Raw genomic sequence first — 20,965 nt, 5'->3', positions numbered from 1 at the left:
GTAGATAATGCCGAGTCACCTCCCGAAAGGTTGGCCCGGGTTCCACTTCCCCGGCCTGCGCCCCAGCTCCAGTGGCAGCCGGCAGCCAGGGTCGGGGGTCAGTGGGACTGGTGGGAGGGGTGTCCCCGCCACGCTGCGAGCCCGACGTCGATGGTCGATGAGCGTCTTTCCCTGTGTGCCTGCCGCCGTCACCATCTGTCGTTCGTTCATGCCCTTGGCCAACTGTCTGGTTTTGTTTCTTTTTTTCCTTACTGATTTGCCCATTGTAAATTAAGGGAATTAACTAGTCTGTTACATGTAGATTACAGGTATTTCTCCATGTTTTCCTTTGCTTTTTAACTAACCGTGTTCTAAGATACCAGTTTTTTTTTCTTTTATAGTCTCAGAATTTTTGTCTTAAAAATAAAATATCAGACCCCGGTAGTCATCAGCCACATTTAACAAGTGTGCCTGTTTCCCCGCATTACATCAGTTTTTTCCTTAGGAAACAAAATATCACAAGTGTAGAACTAAAGCCTTGCCCCTATAGCTGGCCCTATTCTGTGTCTTCCCAGAGTGTAATATTTACCTAAATCTGGGAGCGCCCCTATATTTTATTATCTTCCCTTGAACACACACAGCATGTGTACACGCACACAAACACACAAACACACAGACAGTGCTGCCTGGCTGCACACATGCTCAGAATTATTTTGTAAGTTTTTAACTTTTAAGTGCAGTTGTATGCTGCTTAACAACCCAGACACGTCCTGAGAAATGCATCATTAGGCTATTTTTAAAAAATGTATTGATTTTTTTTTAGAGAGAAAGGCATGCATTTGTTATTTTACTTATTTATGCACTCATTGGTTACTTGGTATATGTGTCCCGACTGGGGATCGAACCCACAACCTTGGTGCATCAGGACAAGGCTCCAACCAACTGAGCTCCCCACTAGGGTTCATGAGGCAATTCTGTCCTTGTGTGAGCATCAGAGAGTGCACCGAGCACACACCTGGGCTGTGCGGAGTAGTCTGTGGCTCCTGAGCTGTAAACCTGTGCAGCATGTTGCCATAAAAAAACAACCAGGGATTAAACCCAGCACTTGAGAAAAAGATGTGCTCCACAGAGGCCGTAAACACAGGATGAATCAGGCTGCTGCTGGCAAACACGGCATCCTGTTCTCCAGCAAAACAAAAACAAAAACAACATCTTTATAAGTAGAAAGAATACACTGTAATGACAGAAAGCACAGTACAGTAAGTAGTCATTTACTGTCACCCTCAGGCATCCCGTGCTGCACATCACTGCAGGCCACCGGCGGCACGGACTTGTGAGCGAGATGTTGTGCTGCCGCATTTCATGGCTGTGACGTCACCGGGTGGCAGGGATTTTCAGCTCCATTATGATCTTTACACGATGCATGACCGTAATGGATTTCCGAAAAGGACGTTTTAGTAATGAAAGTGATTTTAAAATGACTCATGCATCACCGGTTGACGAGAAGGTGTTGAACACTGAAATATTCTCATTTGAAAACCAGGCAAACCAAGAAGGCTGCATTCAAATCAACTATTGCTGACACATTGGCCCTTTACGGCCAGGAAAGTGAGAAGATAAATTCTGCTTTGGATATAAATGAAGTGCTGAACTTAAAACAATGCTTTGATAGTAATCCATCCATCATTTCTCTATATTTTTCTTGTTCGAGTTTGTATTTCATTTTAAAGTTCTATTTTTCAGTTACAGTGGCCATTCAGATTTCTCTTGTATTATCTGAGGGGGAGTACAGTGTAGTGCGGAGACAGCCCCGTACTTACAGAGTGCCCCCACCCCCGGCGCTGCGGGTGCCCGCTGGCCCCACCTATAGCTGTTGCCGTCGTCGCAACCTTACTGACCGGACTGCCTGGGCTGCACCCGCATCCCCAGACGGCTTTGTCCCTGCCAGTCTCTGCCTCGCAGTCCCTTCACCTTTCCCGCCCAGCCGCCCGTGAACATTTTTCATGCTCACCTGGTGTTCGAACTGAATCTGGGAATTACGTTTTTCTGTCCTTTTTCCTCTTTGGTCTCTTGCTGATTTGAAGGAGTCCCGGTGTACCCAGGTCCATGTCGTGTATGGGCTGTGTCTGATTTGTCCAAGGCCAGAACTCTTAACTGCTGCACTGCTGGCCCTGCCAGTGGCCGACCGGCATGAGGATAATGTCTTCTGCAGAGGAGGGTCTCTGGTTAGGGGCCTGGGCACCATGTCTGCACCAGGAGATGCTGCACCAGGAGATGCCGCACCAGGAGATGCCGCACCAGGAAAGAGTGCAGAGGGCTTCTCCGGGGCGGCCTCCCCCTCTCCCCACCTCGGCGTGTGCCCTGCGTCTGGCCCGTGCCTGGGATCCCCCTTGGTGCAGGGCCCAGTCTGGCTGGCCATGCCCCTCCTCCCTGCTCTGCCCGGGTAGCTGCCTGTGTCCTGTGTCATGTGCACAGTGGACCCAGCTGCCAGGAGAAGAGGTGAGTGCCAGCCTCGCCTATCAGTGACCCGCGCTGTGGCCGGACTTGCCCTTGTGGGTCTCACTATGATGATAAGACCTGCCTCAACGATAGTCACCAGGGAACTCTGAAAACATGGACGTTTCTTATTTATAGGGCCTGCGGTGACACTGCACTTGTGGGGCTGGGGGCGGGGGAAACTAGGCCCGGGTTCTGCTGTGATTGGGGTTGAAAGTGCAGGGCTAGAGTTGCGAGGATTCACTCTTTTTTTTTTTTAAGCCACAACGTTAATTGGGCAATTAATCAGTGAAATCCTTAAGATGAAGTGGATGCTGCAGCAGCTGCCCTCCTGGGCTCGGGCTTTGCTCCTTCGTGGGATCCACGCCTGAACCTGCGGCGTGTGTCTTTCAGGCGACTCATCCGACCAGTCCTGGTGGTGGTTCATCACGTAGCCTGGGCGCTCCAGTCGCACTTCCTCTTCCACTCCGTGGGGCAGCTGCCCTTGCCGCAGGTGGACTCTGGAGGCTGCGGCCTCGGGGCCACAGCAGAGGCGCAGTGTGTGCGTCTCGTTGCCTCCCTGGCTGACCAGTGACGTTCCCTCTGCCTTCCCCCTTCTGCTGCCGAGACCGGACTGTCGGGACTGGCTCATTATTGGTGAAACGGAAACATAGGAGCCATAATCTAAAGTGCAGCCCAAATGGTCCGTCATTGAAATCCACCAAGACCTCTGAACACAAAGGAGCATGGGGGTGGGAGGGGCTTGGCTTTCTGTCTGGCTGACTGGCGTTAGTGCGTATTCCAGATACCTGCCTTTGAACCGGCTGCTATTTCCAAGCCTGGATTCTTTTCCTCTGCCTCCAGGAGGCCAGAGGTGCTCTGGGCCCTGGATTTTAGCCCAGGCTGCCGCCTCTTGAGGGGCAAGTAAGGAGGAAAGGAGTTTCCTGGGTAAGAAGAGGGGTTCCTCCCGCCGGTCCCTCTCCTGGGACTACACGGGTCGGCTGACGTCAGCTCGCGGTGGTGCACTGCGGCCTCGGAGCTGCTGGTGGTTGGGATGAGTCAGAGGTGATACGGGTGTCCTGTGAGTGTGACGTGTGGGGCAGAACGTGTGGCGTCTGCTGGCCCTGCCAGCCGCAGCCCCAGGCACCTCGTGTGCCAGGCCTTTGCCACCAAGGGCCCAGGACGTCTCGCCGTGATGGAACATTCTGTCCGTTCTCATTCTGCTCATTGGCTCACTCGTTTGTTTGTCTAAATATTTGTTGATGACCCGCAGGCATTAAATTGGGTGCTGCGGGTACGGTGGGCCACAGGAAGTCCCTGCTTGCTTCCTTGGCGCAGACAGCCGTCAGCACAGGAGGCAGTGTGGTCTAGCTGTGACAAGGGAAATTCAGCAGGGCATGCGGTGGGGCGGGCCACAGCGGGGGCGGGGTGGGCAGGGAGGTTCCTAGATCCAGGTCTGGGGGTCTGGGACTCTGTGCCGGGAGGGAGGTCGCAAGGGAAGGGGAGGCTGGGCTTGGTTCACAGCGATCCCAGACCCCCAACAGATCCCAGACCCCTGACATTTACGCAGCTGCAGCACTCCTGCCCTGACAGGGGTTCAGATCCGAGGCTGTTGGCGCTGATCCCCCTTGGCCCCGCCTCCATTCTCAGGTAGAGTCTGAGGGTGGATGGGGGTGGACAGGCGAAAATGCCTCGTTTGGGAGCGGGAAGGTGCATTTTAGGAGGTGCTGGTGAGGCCCCGGGCCGCCAGGGTCGTCCCAGTTCAGGGGCCGGTCAGTGGTGCATGGCGTAAGGTTCTCAGTCTTCTGTGCTTTCGGTCCCAGAACAGGCTGGCTGAAAAACAGTCTGTTTGTTTTTTCAAATGCTGTTGTGATTCACCCCCTATTCCTCACAGTTGTAGCTTTCGGATCTCCCCGAGCGCGTGAAAAATGAAGCACTGCCAGCAGGCTCCTTGCACTGGGCACGTCCTCCGTGCCTCACCCGGGGCGTCTGGGAGGGCCCCTTCACCTCCATTCCGCAGACTGGGAGACGGGGGCTTAGGGATGCCAAGTAGTTCCCCGAAGTCACACACCTGGCAGGTGGCAGAGACAGGGTCCAGACCCAGGGACCGGTCCCCTGGGCACAGCTCTCGGCTGGAGTAGGAGAGAAGCTCTGGCGTGGGTCCTGAGGGACCTGCTGGCCAGCCCCGCCGTGCTGTCCATCCATCCATCCACGTGGGCCCAGGCAGGTGCGGGGAGCGAGGCACCGCCAGGGGCCAGCCGCCGGGCCAAGATGTCAGGGTCAGGAAGAGGCTGGGGTGGGCCAGGTGGCAGTGTCTCCGTGAGCTGTACCCCCGCACCCAGAGCCCCAGGGGCCGGGGGAGCAGAATGTAGGGGAGAGGGGGTTCTTCTCAGAGGATGCTCAGAGACTCAGGATGGAGACTCAGGACGGTGCAAACGGCGCCTGGGGGCAGCATGGCCAAGGCCCCTCCTCAGCATCTCAGGCCCCAAGTCGGCCTCTCAGACCCGGAGCTCAGGAAGCGCATGGAGCTCAGGAAGCGTCCGGTGCTCCCAGGGGGTCCTGGAGGGGACCCAGCGCAGTGCTGTCCAATAGAAAGGGGACGGGAGCCACAGAGGCAAGCCCCGTGTGCAGTTTTAAATTTTAAGAGTGTTGATTTTGTCACATCTGTAAAAAGTGAGGTGAAATTAATTGTAATACTTTAAGAGCCTATGTAGCCAAAATACTATTTCAATGTGTGATCAATATCAACAATTTAAAGGTGGTAGTTTACTTTTTCGGTACTGATTTGAGGTCCGGTGTCTATTTTTCACTTAGAGCACATCTCAGTGTGGCCCAGCCACTTGGCCAGCACGGCACAGCCTCACATGGCACAGGCCACCACCTGGGGCCACCACGTGGGACCAGGCAGAGCTGGGACCGTGTGTGTGTGTGGGGGGGGCATGGCCGCACTGTCGGTGAGCCGGGTTTGAGCCCCAGCTCCAGCAGGGCCTTCAGCCTTCAGTCTGAACTCCCCAGCCCCTGGGCGGGCGGGCGGAGGAGGGCAGCAGCATGCGGGAGCCCCCGACGAGGGACCTGGGGCGGGTCCACAGGCACACCACATTTTGCCTTTATTTATCCCGGACGTGGGCCTGGATAATGGACTCTCTGCCTGGCCGTGCTGCTTTAGCTTCCTCACCCAGAGAATGGAATCCAAAGCACCTGCCCCTCCCTGGCCCACACCAGAAGCATGATTTCCAAGTGACTCCCTGTGGTGTCTTGTGACTGGCAGCTGATAAGGTGGGTGGTACCACGTTTCCACGCGTCTCGGTGCCCGAGGCTGCAGTGCTGGGCGGTTTGGGGCCTGTCCTGCCCCCTCTCCTTCGAATGTGGACGTCGGAGAGATGCCCCCTCTGCTCACTGGTGGGCCTTGGGGCAGCTGGTCGGGTGATCACTCTGCCCTTTGCTGCCTGGAATGAGCCTGGGGCCGAGGCAGCCTCGCTCCCTCCGGGCACGCTGTGATCTCACCGCGCTGTTCAGTGAGGGGCACAGGGTGCAGCCCGCAGGCTGTGGCCGTCGGGGCTGACCTGCCACCGCCTCCTTCCCTCTTGCCCCAGGAGGTGCACTGGTGCATCCAACAAAGCTGCATGGAGAGAGAGCCTCCTGTGTGCCAGGCACTGTCCTAGACGCAGAGCAGCAAACAAAACAACAGGAGGCCTCTCTGCAAGCAGGAGGGGACCTGAATGTGGGGTATATGTCGACCTTTTGGTGGGAGATGGGGGTGAGTGAGCAGCTGAATGTCCAGGGGGAAGCAATTCCAGCCGAACAGATGGCCCTGGGGGAGGGGCATGCCTTGCCCAATCAAGAGCGGGTGGGGCCAGGGCGTGCTGGGAAGGGGGTGCTGCGGGTTGGTCCTGTGCGTCCTCACAGGTCAGAGGCAAGGCTGTGGGCTTTCCCAGTGATGAGGAGCCCGTGGAGGGTTTTCAAGCAGAGGAGAGAGATGACCGGTCCCTTCTCCAGGATCGACGGACCGCATCTGTGAGTCATTGATGAAGGTGGCCTGGGACCCCCAGGAGAACTTCACGACCTCCCCTAGAAGTTGGGTCCATTCCATCAAGTTCACAGCGCAGCGCGAGTCCCCTCTGGAATACTGGCCGCAGACACCAGGCCGAGAGGACCTGCCGTGGGTTAGCCGACACTGTGAAGGGCTGGAAACCTGGCCCTGGTTTCCTGAGGGGAAGTGGGTGTATGTCCACAGGTGTCTTGCGCCCGCTTTTGGCTCAAAGTGGCAGCCACACGAGTTCCGGGCCCAGGGGACCTGGCTTGCCCGCGGAGGGATTTCAGCCCCGCGCCAGGGCTGGGACATGACTGCGTGAAAAGGAGCGCGGTTGTGGCCGGCCCTCTTGGAGGTCTGGTGTCCAGATGGAGGGCAAGAGTCGTCCTGCCAGTACAGCTGGAGGCGCTGAGCACGCACTGGACAGCTTCCCGTGCAGCCCTGGGCTGGGGGGCAGCAGGCAGATGCTCTGGGGATCGTGGAGTCCAGGGAGCGACTCCCGGGCAGGATGGGCTGAGAGGCAGCAGGGTGGGGAGGTCGGGGGGCCGGCTGGGCGCTAAGCCTGAGTTCCAGCCCCCTACCCCGGGGCTACATGACCCTGGGCAAGTTGCTGACTCTCTTGGCACCCTAGCTCCCTCCCTGGCACAGGGAGGTAATAATAGTGTTTAACTCACAGTGTTGAGGTCATACTTGGACAGACCTTGAAAGTGTCTCGCAGAGGAGTTCTCAGCGTTTGGTCATTTCTGGAGATGTTTTGTTTGTCATAGCTGGGGAGTGGGGTGATGTCCCACTGGCACCCAGGGGGTCGAGGTCCCCATTCTGCAGTGCACAGGACGGCCCCCCCAACAGTGCTGGCGAGACCCGCCCCTGGTGCAGCACCAAGTAAGCGTACAATACATTTCAGTTGCGAGTAAGGGATGCGATACATTTTTAACCTCATTGTATTACTTTTATGTCAAACATTTATAATACATCTGCTACATTCTAGATACTATTATTCTTAAATCCGCAGGCTGGTGCACAATCCACGGAGTCGCCCTGCCAGGGCTTAGACACTGTGATTCTTTATGTCTGGAGACTTTATGAAGAAGTTCCTGGACACAGAGGCCACAGTGTCCTGGGCAGGATAAAAAAAATACGTAATAACCTAATATAAAGTAAACATTAGGTGATAAAGCATCATCTCTATCCCAGGTACTCCGACAGAGTCTCCGTATAAACAGGCCTACGGGTTCAGAGGTCAGAAGGTAGTGGGCAAGGCATGCAAAGCAGTGACTCTATAATATGAAATTATACTACCTGTAAGGGCTAAAATCAAGATATAAACAAGATTTTGTGGGAAGAGAAACATCCGTTGCTTAGAAATGTCAGAAGAGACTTCGTGGGCGAGGGGAGGTTGAGCCGCAGCTGCAGAAGGGGTGGGACTGACCCGCAGCCAGGGTGGTGGGGGCTTCGGGGGGGGGGCGCCGAAGGAAGAGGCAGCTCTTGTCCTGCGGGGTCAGAGGTGCCCCTGCAGGGCTGCGGCCGGATTTGGAAGGGCCCTGATTGCCTCGATCCAAATTGTTTCTTAGAAAGACACCATGTTGGCCGCTCCGGGGAAGGGGCTTGAAGCGTGAGGAATGGCTCACGCGTGAGAGACCAATTAGGAAGCAGGGGAACCGGGATGGGCTGGAGACTCAGCCGTTGGCTTGAGAGGAGGAGCAGGGGGCACTGCCTTCTGACTATTTCTGAGTCTCTAGACACGGGCCTTAACCCTGGATAAGTTTTATAAAGCTCTGTATCCCCCGTACCTCCCACAATACTAAGCCTTTGAGGGAGTTCAGCAAACATTTGCTGGAATTAGGAAATGGGGCAGAATCGATACTTAGTAACTGTTTAGTAGGGATGGTGTGTGCTGGAGGGATGTGTGGGGGACTGAGTTGATCATGTGGGGTGGGGAGTGGGGAGAGACGGTCCAGACTGGGACAGGCTCACGTTTGAGGAATTTAAGGTCATCCAGGTGGCATGTGCCATAGACCGTGAGCGATATTAGGATGGGCTCCAGGAGAGAAATTAAAGGGCGGGAAATCAAGACCTTGAATCATCAGGTACGGGTAGTACTTAAAGCTCTGGAAACGAACGAACTCCTGTGAAAACAGACAGGGGAGAGAGGAAGTTCAAGGGCGCCTCCCTGGATACTGCGCACACTCAGAGCCTCAGGGCCAGCGCAGGGACGGTCACGGGGGCAGCAAGGAACCCGGGCAGGGGCTGGACCTGGAAGCCAAGAAGGAGGCACTGGCTGGCCGTGTGCGAGGCTTCAGCAGGACCGATTTCAGCACAGAAGTGAGGGTGGGAGGCGGGGCTGGAGTGGGGGGAGGGGTTGTGTGGGAAGTTGACTTTTAGAGGCCAGGAGAGCGATGCAGGGGTAGCTTGAGGAGGAGACCAAGGCAGAGAGGGATGTAGTTTTGTTTTAGGAAGAGGGAGACCTGAGTACGTTCATCGGTCAGAGGAGTGGAGGAAGGCGGAGAGGTGGAAGGGTCAGGACCTGGGCAGGTGGGAGCAGGGGTGGGGGGACGGAATCACTGATCAGGAGCAAAGCTGGAAAGGTGAGTGGGGACCCAGGGTCCAGGTGCAGGGAGTAGGAGGGAGCAGGAATGGCAGGGGAGTCTAGAGGGGGCAGGCGGGCAGCTCCAGTTCTCCTGCAGAGCAAGGAGACAGTGGTGCTGATGCAGGTCTCTGAGCCACTAAGAACAGACCCCGCGCTTCTGCCTCCCAGCCCCCTTCCCTCAGCCTTGGGAGGAGCGTTACGCTGTGTCCCTGTGTCCCAGCGTGGGTTCTGAGGGGCCTGGCATCCCGCTGTGCCCCTTGCGGGGCAGCTCAATCTCCTGTTCTTGGAACAGCCGCTGCCCGTGTCTGCCGTGGGTGCGGAGCGGCAGGAGCTATGGTTGCTGTTTCCATGGGGTTTGTTTCTGCCGCCGGTGGCCCCCAGGCTGCCCTCGGGTGAGTGCTGTGGCAGTTCCCACCAGCCTCCCTTCTGCCAGGGACACCGTGGCTCCTGGCAAAGCACCAAAGAACACACAGGCTTCCTTGTCCTGGGGTCAGCTTTGCCTCGCGGGTTGGGTGAGCCCGGCTCCCAGCAGCTGGTGGCAGGTAGAGACTGCCTCACCTTGGACCAGATGAGTGGATCAGACGCCTGCTTTCCTGCCCAGGTACCCCGCTTTGAGTTCTCTCCTGTCCTTTCATACCTCGGGGCTCAGTCCGTCCTGTGGGGAGCTGCTAGGAGAAGGCTACCCGTTGTCCCGGGGCAGCAGCTAGCCATGCCCTGGCCTTGGCTCAGTGAGGGGAGCGGTCGGTTGGGCCGATGAGACCCCGGGGGGGGGGGGCGGTGGTACCTTAGAGCAAGCCCTAAGACCAGCTGGTTTGCTGCGCAGAAAGTCAGCACGGTTTGGGAAGAGACACACCAGTGCACAACTTTCTTGGTCAAAGAAGGGCTGGTTGTCTTGCTCAGGACCGGTCAGTGCCAGCCCCCTCTGCTGGCGATGGTGGCCTCCACCAAGGGCGGCCTACAGGGCGGCTGAGTGTCTGCCTTTCAGTTGCCGGGGCGCATGCTCTCTGCGGTGTGTCCATCTCGGGCCGCAGGTTAGAGTCCTGAGGGAGGTGGGGCGGGCGCTGGGTCGGCCTTGTTCTTTACTGAGCCACGCTGGGCCTGCCCCTGACCAATTAAGTAAGAATCTGGCAGAGTGGGGCCTGGATGTCTGTACATTTTTAAACGTCTCAGGTGATCGCTTGCCTTGTGCAATTGGCACCGCGATCTTCCGACATCGAGGGAGATGAAGTCAGATGGGGGAGCCCTGGGCACCTGGGGAAGTGTGGGAGCTGGGAGCGCCCGGTCTCAGCCTAGCTGCAGGGCCCCCTTCCCGGCCCTGGGGGCTGGTTAGGCTCCAACCCACCCACACCCACTGAGTCAGAAAGTGCCTGTTCCAGTTGGAGGAACCTGCTTTCACCACCCTCCGGCCCAGTGCTGCTCAACCCTGGAGTTGCCTGGGGTGCTTGGACAAACTGCAGTGCTGGGCTAGGCCCGGGAGGTCGGGACTGCTAGGTTTGGGGCCTGGAGCACACCCCTCCCTCCCGACCAGCGTTTGTCACACTTCAAACGTTCTCCTGGTGCCCCGAGCATTCGAGTCGAGTCGTCTGGATCTTATTCAAATTCGGGTTCTGATTCTGTGGGTCCAGAGGGGGCCTGAGGGGAGGAGTTTCTACTGTTTCCTAGTGAGGCCCAGGTGGCCACTCAGATGCGTGGGGACCTGCAGGCGCCCAGCGCCCACACCCCAGTTTTACAGACAGAGAAGCTGAGGGTCAGAGAGGGAGAAGTGACTCCCCCAGAGCAGCCCAACGTGCTGTTCGTTCACTACTGTTCAGGGCTGGCTGCGTGCCAGGCAGCCGCTACATGCCGGGGTCAGTGCGGGGACCAGCAGACCCGACTCCTGCGGGCGCGTAGCATCCACTGCACCTGGGGAATCAGAAAGTAAACAGATGAGTCATGGAAGGACCAACAGGTCAGAGCTGCTCCGGAGAGGCGGCGTGCAGGGAGCGAGGGCCATGGCTGTGGGCAGGCAGGGGAGCCCCGTACTTCTGCAACAGCAATCAGGGAAGTCACTGGAACCATGACCTGCCCTGCGGTCTCCTGCCAGCACACCTGGGACTGGACTGGACAAGGCCACCCTCCGTCCCCACTGGGGTTAGGAGACGGGCACCCAGGACCCTCCTGAGGACGCCTGGCTCTTGTCCCCACACGACCCTCTCCTGCCGCTCTAGACTCATCCTTCAGGGCTCAGGGACTCCAGGAGGAGCCCAGCGAATGCCCCCGGGCACAGGGCCTGACTTCGTGATAGGACAGTGCTCAGGGTCCTTGATTGGTGGTGTGTGACGAAAGCCAGGCCTTGTCCAGAAGCAGCCCCCCGCCTCCGAGAGACAGTTGAGATTGTCTGTGTATCCTGGAGAGGGCAGCCACTCGCGCCTCGAAACCGGGGCTGCTCGTGGAAGTGCCGGCCCAGGCCCACACGGGCTGACCTCCCAGGGGAGGGCCCGGGAATCTGGGCTTTTGGCAAATGGCCCCGTGATCCGAGCGACCCAGATCCCTGGGGAACCCGGCATGGCAGCGGGGCCTCTCTGTGTGGCCGTGGACGCTGCAGAAATCTCCCCCGTGCCGACTCCAGGGGGTGGCCCCGGCCGTGTTGTGTGATTGCGGGACCTCTCTGTCACTGGGCGAGCAGCAGCTCCCACTTCCGCAGCCTGTGCTTTCCGCCCTGGCCTTTGCCCCTACCGGGAGGGTCTCCCACCTCCTCCTTGATCAAACAGACCCTGGTGCCCCAAGCACTCTGCATCCGAACACGCTGCCCTCGCCGTTCCCCCTGCGCGCCTGGGTGCCGAGGGCTCAGGCCGTGTTTGCATTTGGTCAGAGTCCAGAAGGGCTGGGGGGGCGGGGCTCGTGTGGACCCTCTCGTAGCTGCACCCTCGCCTCACTGTCTGGCCTGCGCAGGCCTGTTTGGTTGGGGGAGTGAGAGACAGGTGATGGGGAGGTGAATGGTGGCCAGAAGCAAGGTGAGGCCTTGGGTGGTGATGATAAACGTTTAATTGCATAATATATGAATCACACCTGTATACAGTTAGCTTGACTTGTAAAAAAAATAGGTGGAGGTGCCCATTTGCCTCCCGGAGCTGGCCCTTCCCTGGTCAAAACGGGGACAAGGACAGCAGAGGGAACCACTCCGGAGAAGCTGCAGCCAGCCACTCTGGCATGGAACCTGACCCTCGAGGGGTGGGACTTGGTTTCCCTTCCTGGCACACAGGCCCCTGATCTGCCTTTGAGGGGCTGGGGGACGTCCAGGACGAGAAGGGCCTGCTCTGGATGGCCGCCCCGAGGCAGCTTGGGCAGAAAGAGGAGGCGGGAAGAGGCGGGCTGTGGGCGTGTCCTGCTCCGGTGTCTGGCCGGACTGCGTGTGGAGCTGACCGGACAGACACCTCTGACTCTCTGACTCCTGTCTCCCAGGTGGCCCGAGGCAGCCGGGATGCCAGCTCTCCCCAAGAACCCTGCTTCCTGCTGAGAAACATGATCAACAAGTCCCGTGAGTGATGCCCAAGAGCCTCCACCCTGAAAAATGCGCCCCCAGAAGCAGCCTTCATTATCATCCCGGGACCCGGGGGGGGTGTGGAGGGACAGATGTGGGGCGAGGGCCCCCTCCATCTTGAAGGATGTTGGGAGTGCTCGGGTCCGAGCCCTTTGCTGAAAAGCAAGGGCCAGGCTGGGCCAGGGGCTGGGCTAGCCTGAGTTGTAGGGGGGGCCCCCCCGAACGGGGCCGGTGAGAAGATGGACGAGGGCCGTACCTGCCTCTTTCTGCCTCCAGCTCCTCTGTGCGTGTGCCCTGCAGGCTGGAAGCTGCTGGCCATGTTGACACTGGTCCTGGTCATCACAGTGTGGTACTCCATCTCCCGAGAGGACAGGTGCGTCGGGCTGCGCGTCCAGCTTCTGTGTCCTCAGACTTGGGAAGGAGCATCACGGGATGGGGGCAGAGTGGGGCAGGGGGTTCAGAGAGCCCCCAGGGTGACCTCTCCCTTTAGCTGCCAGCCCGAGGTTCTTCCAGGAGGGTAGGTGGAGGGTTTGGGGACAGGGCGTGGGATGGCGCCCCCAGGCCCTTGCTGGGGTGTTCAGAAGGCTCCTCCATGGTTTGGTTTCAAAATGGACCAGGGGTTGAAATGATGCCTTCCCCCCGGCACGTTGCAGTCCAGTACCTGGGACCCATGTGCCGTGGGAGACAGCGGAGGCTGGGCCCCGCAGCTGACCGCAGCTCCTGCCTCTCCTCCTCTTCCGCCCCCAGTTTCTATTTTCCCATCCCAGACAAGGAGGAGCCCTGCCTGCAGGGGGAGGCAGAGAGGAAGGCCGCTAAGCTCTTTGGCAAGTGAGTACTTAGGCTGAGGTGGGTGGGCAGGGCCTGAGATGAGCCCGGATTGAGAGTTTCATGGGGTGGGGGGCCTCAGCGCTAGCCGGGCTGGGGGTGGGCATGCTGGTGGACCTGGGTTCGAAGAAGTCCGTGAAGGAGGGAGGGGCTCTTGGACAAGCATATAGGATATGAGTCAGGGGCCTGATCCTGGTTCTGACCTCCACATTAATCCTTTCCTATCCACACCCTGCTCTCACCTCTCTGTAGCTACTCTCGAGATCAACCCATCTTCCTGCAGCTTAAGGATTACTTCTGGGTCAAGACACCCTCTGCCTATGAGCTGCCCTACGGGACCAAGGGGAGCGGTAAGCACTGCCTGGGGTGGTGGGGACAGTGGGTCACTTTGGCCACCCCCTCCTTTTTTTGCCCTCCTGGTTGGGGCCCAGCACCCCGGCCAGGGCCTGGGGCTGGCAGGAGTCAGTCCCAGTGCCCAGGTCCTCAGCCGGGCCCAGGCTCCGCCCCGGGGCAGGGGTGCAGAAGGCAGGCAAAGCTCTGAGGAGTGGAAGAGGGAGAGTGGCATCAGCCCCTTCCAATCGGTTCTTTTTGCAGAGGACATGCTCCTCCGGGTTCTGGCCATCACCAGCTCCTCCATTCCGGAGAGCATCCTGCGGTAAGGAGACTGCCCTCTTGCTCCAGCCCCAGTGCCTTCTCCTTCCTGCCCCAGTGAGAAGCAGTTGGGGCCCACCCAGCACCCCCGTTGAGCCCCCTGTCTCTGGTCCCCCGCGGCCCATTCAGCCTGTTTCCTAGCCTGCCCATCTGCAGGGCAGGCGGGTAATCAGTGCCCGCAGCAGCAGTGAGCCTGGGCATCCAGCCGCCGGAGCAGGCAGAGGCTGCTGAGGGGTTGCCGGGGCAGCAGGCAGGCCCCGGCAGCAGGCGAGGGACTCTGCAGTGGGGTTCCTTATTGGCACTCCTCAGTCGTCTTCACATCTCTCCTCCTCTCCCTGCCGTGCTCTGCTCCATTTCCCCTCCAGTTACAAAGGCCCAGGGCCATGCCTGCTCCCCGGGGACCAGGGACTGAGGGGGCCTGGGGAGGGGCCCTGAGCCCGGCGGACAGGGGCAGACCCAGGGCGGGGCAGCAGTTGCTCCCAGGTCTGGGTCTGAACGCCCTCTCCCCCGGCAGCCTCCAGTGCCGCCGCTGCGTGGTGGTGGGCAACGGGCACCGGCTGCGCAACAGCTCGCTGGGTGAGGCCATCGACAAGCACGACATGGTCATCAGGTCTGTATGGCCCGCTTGCCTGCTTCTGTTTGGGGGTGGCTGCAGACAGGCCAGGGGACCCTGGGCAACAGCAGCCTCCTCCTGCCTCCCAGGCTGAACAACGCCCCGGTGTCCGGCTACGAGGGCGACGTGGGCTCCAAGACCACCATGCGCCTCTTCTACCCGGAGTCTGCGCACTTCAACCCCAAGGTGGAGAACAACCCCGACACGCTGCTCGTCCTGGTGGCGTTCAAGGCCATGGACTTCCACTGGATCGAGAGCATCCTGAGTGATAAGAAGCGGGTACGTGGGGACACGGGGACCCTGCGCGAGTCCGGCCCTCCATGCCGTGATGTCTGGTCTGCTGTCCCGGAGCTGGCAAGGGGCCGGCAGGAGTCAGGCAGCAGCCAAGGGCGTCCCAGGCTCGAGGCTGCCGGGGGCAGACAAGCTGCCAAATTGTGTTTGCCAGGGAGAGAGCTGGGAGCGGAGGAGCGGTCGACAGTCGTCTCCGGCAGGGGCAGGTTAGGACGTTCAAGATCTGGGACCTTTCCAGGCACTCCCCAGAAAGTCCACTGTGTCTCTTTGTCATCCAGTCAAGCGCTGAGCTGTCCAGTCTGGTGTTTTTGCCCAGTGTTTACACAACTCTGACTCTGGGGCCCATCCCCTCACCCCCCACCTGTCTGGAGATTCTTAGAAGTGGGATGGTTGGACCTTATGCTCTACTCACTGTTTCTCCCGGCCCCTCTGGGGGGGGGGGCCCTCCTCTCTCGCCCTGCTCCACTCCTCTGGTCCCCCTTCCCATCTCCGGTGCAGGCTTTCACCTCCCTCCCCTCACCCTGAGGGTCTCAGTCATCACATGGACCCCACCGCAGGGCTGGACCTGAGAAACACCCCGTCTCCCATCCCTTCCTTCCAACCTCATCTCCCTAGGTGCGAAAGGGCTTCTGGAAACAGCCTCCCCTCATCTGGGACGTCAACCCCAAGCAGATCCGGATTCTGAACCCCTTCTTCATGGAGGTTGCAGCCGACAAGCTGCTGAGCCTGCCCATGCCGCAGCCACGCAAGGTTAAGCAGGTGCTGACGTGAGGGCAGCTGGAGGGACGGGGCGCAGGTGGGAAGTAGGCAGGAGGGCCGAGAGAGTCAGGAGGCCGGAGAGGCCCCCGAGAGAGGAGAGAGCCATCACCTCCCGTAGGAGCAGCACCTGTGGAAGCCAGGGGATCTTCAGGCACACATACATGGCTACTAGCTTGCCCGGGCCGGGGAGAGCGCAGACTCGAGAACCACAGACCATCTCCAAAGTGCAGAGTTACCGGGGGGGGGGGGGGGGTGCCGTTCCTGGGGCTCGGGGCTGGGCTCAGAGGATGGTTTGGGCAGGCACCGGGCAACATTTGTACGCTGGGCCTTGCTGGGACCATCGAGGTCTCATCTGCAGGACAGCCCCAGCCGGTGTCGTCATGTGAGATTGCCTCAGCGGGGATCTCACAGAGGGGCCGCCCCGGGCGAAGGATTTGAGCTTACAGTCTGTCTGGCCCGTCACGGTGAATTTGTGCAGTCATGATGCAGTTTTGCAAGCTATGGTTTTGGTTTTAGCTCTCAGGGCCCTTGGTGGTCACGTGGTCGCGGCTGGTGGGTGGTGGCTTGGTGCTTCCTGAGCACGTCCTCGCACGCCTTCTGAGCCTCTGAGAGGCCGGGCGGGTGGGTGGACAGAGGTGGCCAGCAGAAGTGGATAGGACCCCTGTGGCCTTGGGCAAGTCAGCTGCTCGGAGCCTGCTTTCTTATCTCTGAGGTGGGGGGCGTGACCTTTGAAGGCCATGTCAGGATGTAAAAAGACACTTAAGACACAGAAGCAGGTCTGTCATGGAGACCCGCATACAGTGGAGGCCGGGTTTTGAGTAAAAGATTGTATCCTTTATAGGCGTCCACTGGGGTTCAGCTTTGCACGTTGAACCCCGGCTGCTGGGACCACTCTGAGCAGGGCTGGCCCCAGGCAGGGGGGCGGGCAGTAAGTCTCACTCCTTCCTCTGAGGGCCCTCCGGCCGGCAGAATAACCACACAGGGAGCAGCATGGTGTCGCCAAGTGGCCAGCAGAGAGTTGTGCCGGGTGCTGTGGGATCTCCGAGGGGGCAGACCTTGGCTGGGGGCTGTTTTTGAGCCCCTGCCCCCAGAGGAGGTGGTGCTGGGGTTGAGCCTTCCGGGGTCCTGGGGCCCATCCAGCAGAGAATGGGGGAAAGGCACATCATTCAACAAAACCCATCACCAAATGCTCCCCCTGCACTGAGTTCTGCAAGTGGGGTTTCGGGGCAGCCTGGAGGCAGCTCTGCCCCTGAAGGCTGGCGGGGGAGGGGCAGGGTGGGTGGAGAAAGGGACCAGAACCCAGCTCCTGCAGCAGGAAGAGAAACAGAAAGGGTGGCCCTGGTCTGTATTAGCTTCCTGCCATTGCCTCACAGATTGCCACAGCGCCGTGGCATCCAGCAACACCCCTGCACCCGCTCCCCGTGCCATAGGTCAGAAGTCCTGTCCAGCGTTGCCGGGTTCTCTGCCTCGGGCAGGTGTGCGGTTGCCCCGCCCTCCCAAAGCCGCGTGTTCCCATGAAACCTATCGTAAGCTGAAATGGTGTGAAGCAAAGAAGCAGTCACCGTCAATCTCTGTGTCTTCATTTCACCACCATTGCCACATTCAGTTGTGCCCAGTTTCATGCTAAGCACAGCACCCGTACGAGGTCTCTCAGTCTTTCCTGGTGTGTCAGGGCACATCTCGCTGCCAGGTGCACATGGCAAGCCTGGAGAAGGCGCAGATGCTCGGCCTCAGCTCAGAGCTCTGGCGGCGGGATGCTGGGTGTGGTTCCGGGGGAAGGAGCTTGGCGGGGCCACTCTCGCTGCAAAACAAATGCTGAGGCTCTGTTGGCTTTTCACCTTTTTTCACAAAAGTGAAAATCCCCCTCGGACTTCTTTCAGTTGGCAAACATAGGCACTTCCATAGGTCTTTGGTAAAGGCGAGTGGCACAGCAGGAGCTTTCGGAAAGTGAATACTGCACGAGACCGGAATCCAGGCAGCAGCCGGACTGAGTTCCCATCCGGAGGCTGGAGGGTGGGGGTCGACTCATTGCCACGCTCCTTCTCGTGGGAGGAATCCAGTTCCTCGTGGTTGCAGGAGCAAGGTCCCATTTTCTTGCTGGCTTCTGGCCAGCACGGGCAGAGCTCCCTCAGCTCTTCCCCATGTGCCCCTCCTCCGCCTTCAGCCAACCCCAGCTAGATAAATCCATCAGGCTTCCTAGCTCTGACTCGTTACACTGCTCAGCTCCAGACTGGGTAGATAAGCTCAGGGAATTAGGTCAAGCTCACCAGGGTTATCACTGCCATGGTCAACAGTGCCGTCTACAAAGCAATACAATGTAAGGCGACGTAGCTTATCATAGCTGTGGTTTCCACACACGGGCAAGGGTGAGGGCCTTGGGGGGGTCTGAGAATTCTCCTGCCACATGTACTTTCCAGGTGGAATGGAGAGGTGTATGACAACGCCAGGTGTCCAGCGAGGACAGCTGGGTGGGCGGGAGTGTGTGTAACTGGTCTCGGGAGCACAGGGGGAGAGGAGAGGTGGGTGAGTTTAAGGGGCCGGTGGCCAGGCGGGGCTGGCCTGAAGGCTGTGGCTGCGTGGTGGGGGCAAGTCTGAAGGGGATGAGGTAGCGCAGTGGTGGTGACACGGGATGACACTGGGCGACACGGACGGAAGGCTGGGCAGGAAGTGACAGATGAAATGAAATGACAGCGAGGTTCAGAAGTAGACACTGGCGAAACCCCGGCTTCAGGAGGCCTGGCCAGCTGCAGTGTCTGGGAGGCAGAAGCTGAGGACAGTGGGATGGGGCGGGGGGGTCGGTACCCCAGGACGTCCGTCCCTGTGGGTGAACTGGTGATGGGGAAGGGCAGGTCCCTGGAGCAGCCCATGAAGCAGGTGGAAAGGTGTTGCCATGCCCACTTGACAGAAAGGGAGAGCCCACCTTACAAAGGGCCCCCCATGAATGTGGGGGCCCCACATCTGAAAGAGGTGAGGTACTCCAAGGCTCAGAGCAGAGCTGTTCCACTCCTTAGGGAGCTGCTGAACAGTGATAAACCACAGTTTCCCCATCTGTACTATGTTGTGTGGTGGCTACGAGCCACATATGGCTAGTTCAATTTCAATTTCAATTAAATAAAATGAAAAATTCAGTCCCTCAGCTGCACGAACCCCATTCCCTTGCTCAGTTGCCAGCTGTGCTGGTGGCTGCTATACAGGACAGCCCAGAAGATGCTGCCAGGTGCACAGCTCCCCTAACAACACCTCCCCCACCCTCGTCCCTCAGAAGCCCACCACAGGCCTGTTGGCTATCACCCTGGCCCTCCACCTCTGTGACGTGGTGCATATCGCTGGCTTCGGCTACCCAGACCCTTACAACAGGAAGCAGACCATTCACTACTACGAGCAGATCACGCTCAAATCTATGGCGGTAAGGGGCCCCATCTGCAAGCTGGGTGGGGTAGACCAGCCTGGGACATGGCGCGGAGTGAGTGGTGCCAGGGGCCCAGAGGGAGGCCACTCGAAGTCAGAACTGGCAACCAGGCCTCTGGACTCCCAGGCCAGTGTCTTTGGTATTAGGCTACACAGATTGTTCTTTCTGAGGGGCGGCACGGGGAAGGGAGTTCCCACACTGTGGGGTGGTAGGGAGGGCCAAGGAGGGTGTCCTGGACCAGGGCGCCCTTAGGAGCCCCTCAGTTTGCTTCCTTGGCTGTCTCCACAGGGATCGGGCCACAACGTCTCCCAAGAGGCCCTGGCCATCAAACGGATGCTGGAAATCGGAGCAGTGAAGAACCTCACTTACTTCTGACTTGGGCGGGAGCTGTACCCATCCGTCTGCCCACTCAGCTGCCTGAGCGGCCCCCAGCCACAGCGGTGGGGGTGCCTGGTGCCCAAGGGACCAGCCCAGTCTTCCCCTGCCTGTGTGGGGAGGGGTCCCGGGACTGGCCAGGTCTGAGGAGAGGCCATGCCCCTGGCTGCTCTGGTGGAAGCCAGACCTCGTCCAGGCGGAGGCCCTGGGCAGTGGGAGCCCGGCGAAGGAACGAGGACTGTTGCCGTGATGTCCTGTCCGTCAGTGCCGGGAGATTATTTAACGGGCTATTTAATTAAGGGGAAGAAAGTGTCGTGGGCTGGTCCCGTGGCATCCAGAAGAGGGGGCATTTACAGTGTTCGGACCACTTTTTATAGAATCACAAAAGCGAGGGGCCCACTAAGGCCTAGATCCCGAGCTGGCCTCCCAGGAGGGGGGTCGCCTGGAGTGTGTGCTTGCCCGTCCTCCAGAGAGCGGCTGCCCCTCCCAGCGGGCATGGGAAGAGCAGTGGTAGGTGTGTCCTATGGGGAAGGGAACCTCACCTGGAAAAGAGGTACCAAACAAATTAAACTATTTTTCCTAAAACAGAAGCAGTTGCGATAACGCCGTGTCCTTTTGGATTGGGGAGGACGTGGGCAGGCAGTGGGACCCGACAGTGGGCAGGCTTGTTAAAGACCCAGGGGGACTCAGAGCAGGTCATGGTCATTCAGGAAGTCTATTTTTGAGTATAGCGCTTGGTGTCAAGTCATACATTGTCACCCTGGCATGGCAGGCAAGCAAGTGGTGCCCAGAGCAGCCCCGTCTGCCGGACACCCAGCCTGGCAGCCTGGATCCTGGTGTGCTTCCTAGAGGTGGGGAGGAGCAGGGGGATACCAGATGGGAGGGCAGCACCCTCCCCGCCTTCCTTCCTCTCTCTTACTACCAGCTCGCAGCTTGCAAAATCTCATGCTGGGAGGTGTCTGTGTGAAGACTCGGGTGGAGTCAGACAAAGGAAGCCAAGTTTTCCTTCGCAGATTAAGTGGGAATCATAAAAATGGAGTTTGCAGAAGGTTCTGCCAATGGTCTGGGCTGCCAAGGTTGGGACAGGCAGGGCTGGGGCAGCAGCTAAGGGGTTTGGGACAGCCTGCCCACCAGTTGCCAAGCCAGGGCACAAAATGCACCACCCCCCCAGGTCTCTAGACTTGGGATAGCCCTGCCATTTGCCTGCCTCTCCCCTCTTTGTTCTCCGTCTTCCCAAGCCCTGCTTGGCTGCCAACTGGGCTTGCTGCCACCCCACAGCTGTCTCTTTACATCTGGAGCCAGGAGGGAGAGCTGGAGCTCCCCACAGGGGGTGGGTCTCACAGCTGTGTGCCTGGCTTTCTCGGAAAGAGTTGCAGCCTTGAGGTTTTGGAGCTGGGCTGGGACAGGACACACAGAAAAGGGCAGGGGCTTGGGGAGGGACGGAGGAAAAT

At 59.1% G+C, this 20,965-nt stretch overlaps 1 protein-coding gene across 8 annotated transcripts in view; it reads left to right on the top strand.

Moving 5' to 3' along the window:
• ST3GAL4 (ST3 beta-galactoside alpha-2,3-sialyltransferase 4) overlaps positions 1 to 20,104 on the top strand; it is a 33,889-nt gene extending 13,785 nt beyond the window's left edge. The window contains exons 1-11 of one of the 8 annotated variants that reach the window (XM_045860321.1): positions 8,665 to 8,806; positions 12,513 to 12,588; positions 12,892 to 12,964; positions 13,339 to 13,419; positions 13,669 to 13,766; positions 14,011 to 14,071; positions 14,582 to 14,677; positions 14,770 to 14,959; positions 15,587 to 15,730; positions 18,993 to 19,136; positions 19,428 to 20,104. In XM_045860321.1, the coding sequence (XP_045716277.1) occupies positions 12,573 to 12,588; positions 12,892 to 12,964; positions 13,339 to 13,419; positions 13,669 to 13,766; positions 14,011 to 14,071; positions 14,582 to 14,677; positions 14,770 to 14,959; positions 15,587 to 15,730; positions 18,993 to 19,136; positions 19,428 to 19,514 (990 nt within the window). In that variant the 5' untranslated portion in view covers positions 8,665 to 8,806; positions 12,513 to 12,572 and the 3' untranslated portion in view covers positions 19,515 to 20,104. Of the gene's footprint in view, positions 1 to 8,664; positions 8,807 to 9,583; positions 9,673 to 12,200; positions 12,282 to 12,512; positions 12,589 to 12,867; positions 12,965 to 13,338; positions 13,420 to 13,668; positions 13,767 to 14,010; positions 14,072 to 14,581; positions 14,678 to 14,769; positions 14,960 to 15,586; positions 15,731 to 18,992; positions 19,137 to 19,427 lie in introns of those variants that run through there. The other 7 variants (XM_045860318.1, XM_045860313.1, XM_045860315.1 and 4 more) reach the window with 7 other exon arrangements.
• The last annotated feature ends 861 nt before the right edge of the window (positions 20,105 to 20,965 follow it).

The sequence above is a fragment of the Phyllostomus hastatus genome, unplaced genomic scaffold (genome assembly GCF_019186645.2).
Source record: "Phyllostomus hastatus isolate PE091 unplaced genomic scaffold, TTU_PhHast_1.1 phas_scaffold_193, whole genome shotgun sequence".
NCBI lineage: Eukaryota > Metazoa > Chordata > Mammalia > Chiroptera > Phyllostomidae > Phyllostomus > Phyllostomus hastatus.
Note: the sequence above shows the minus strand (reverse complement) of the source record. Positions and strands in the feature narration are given on the sequence as shown.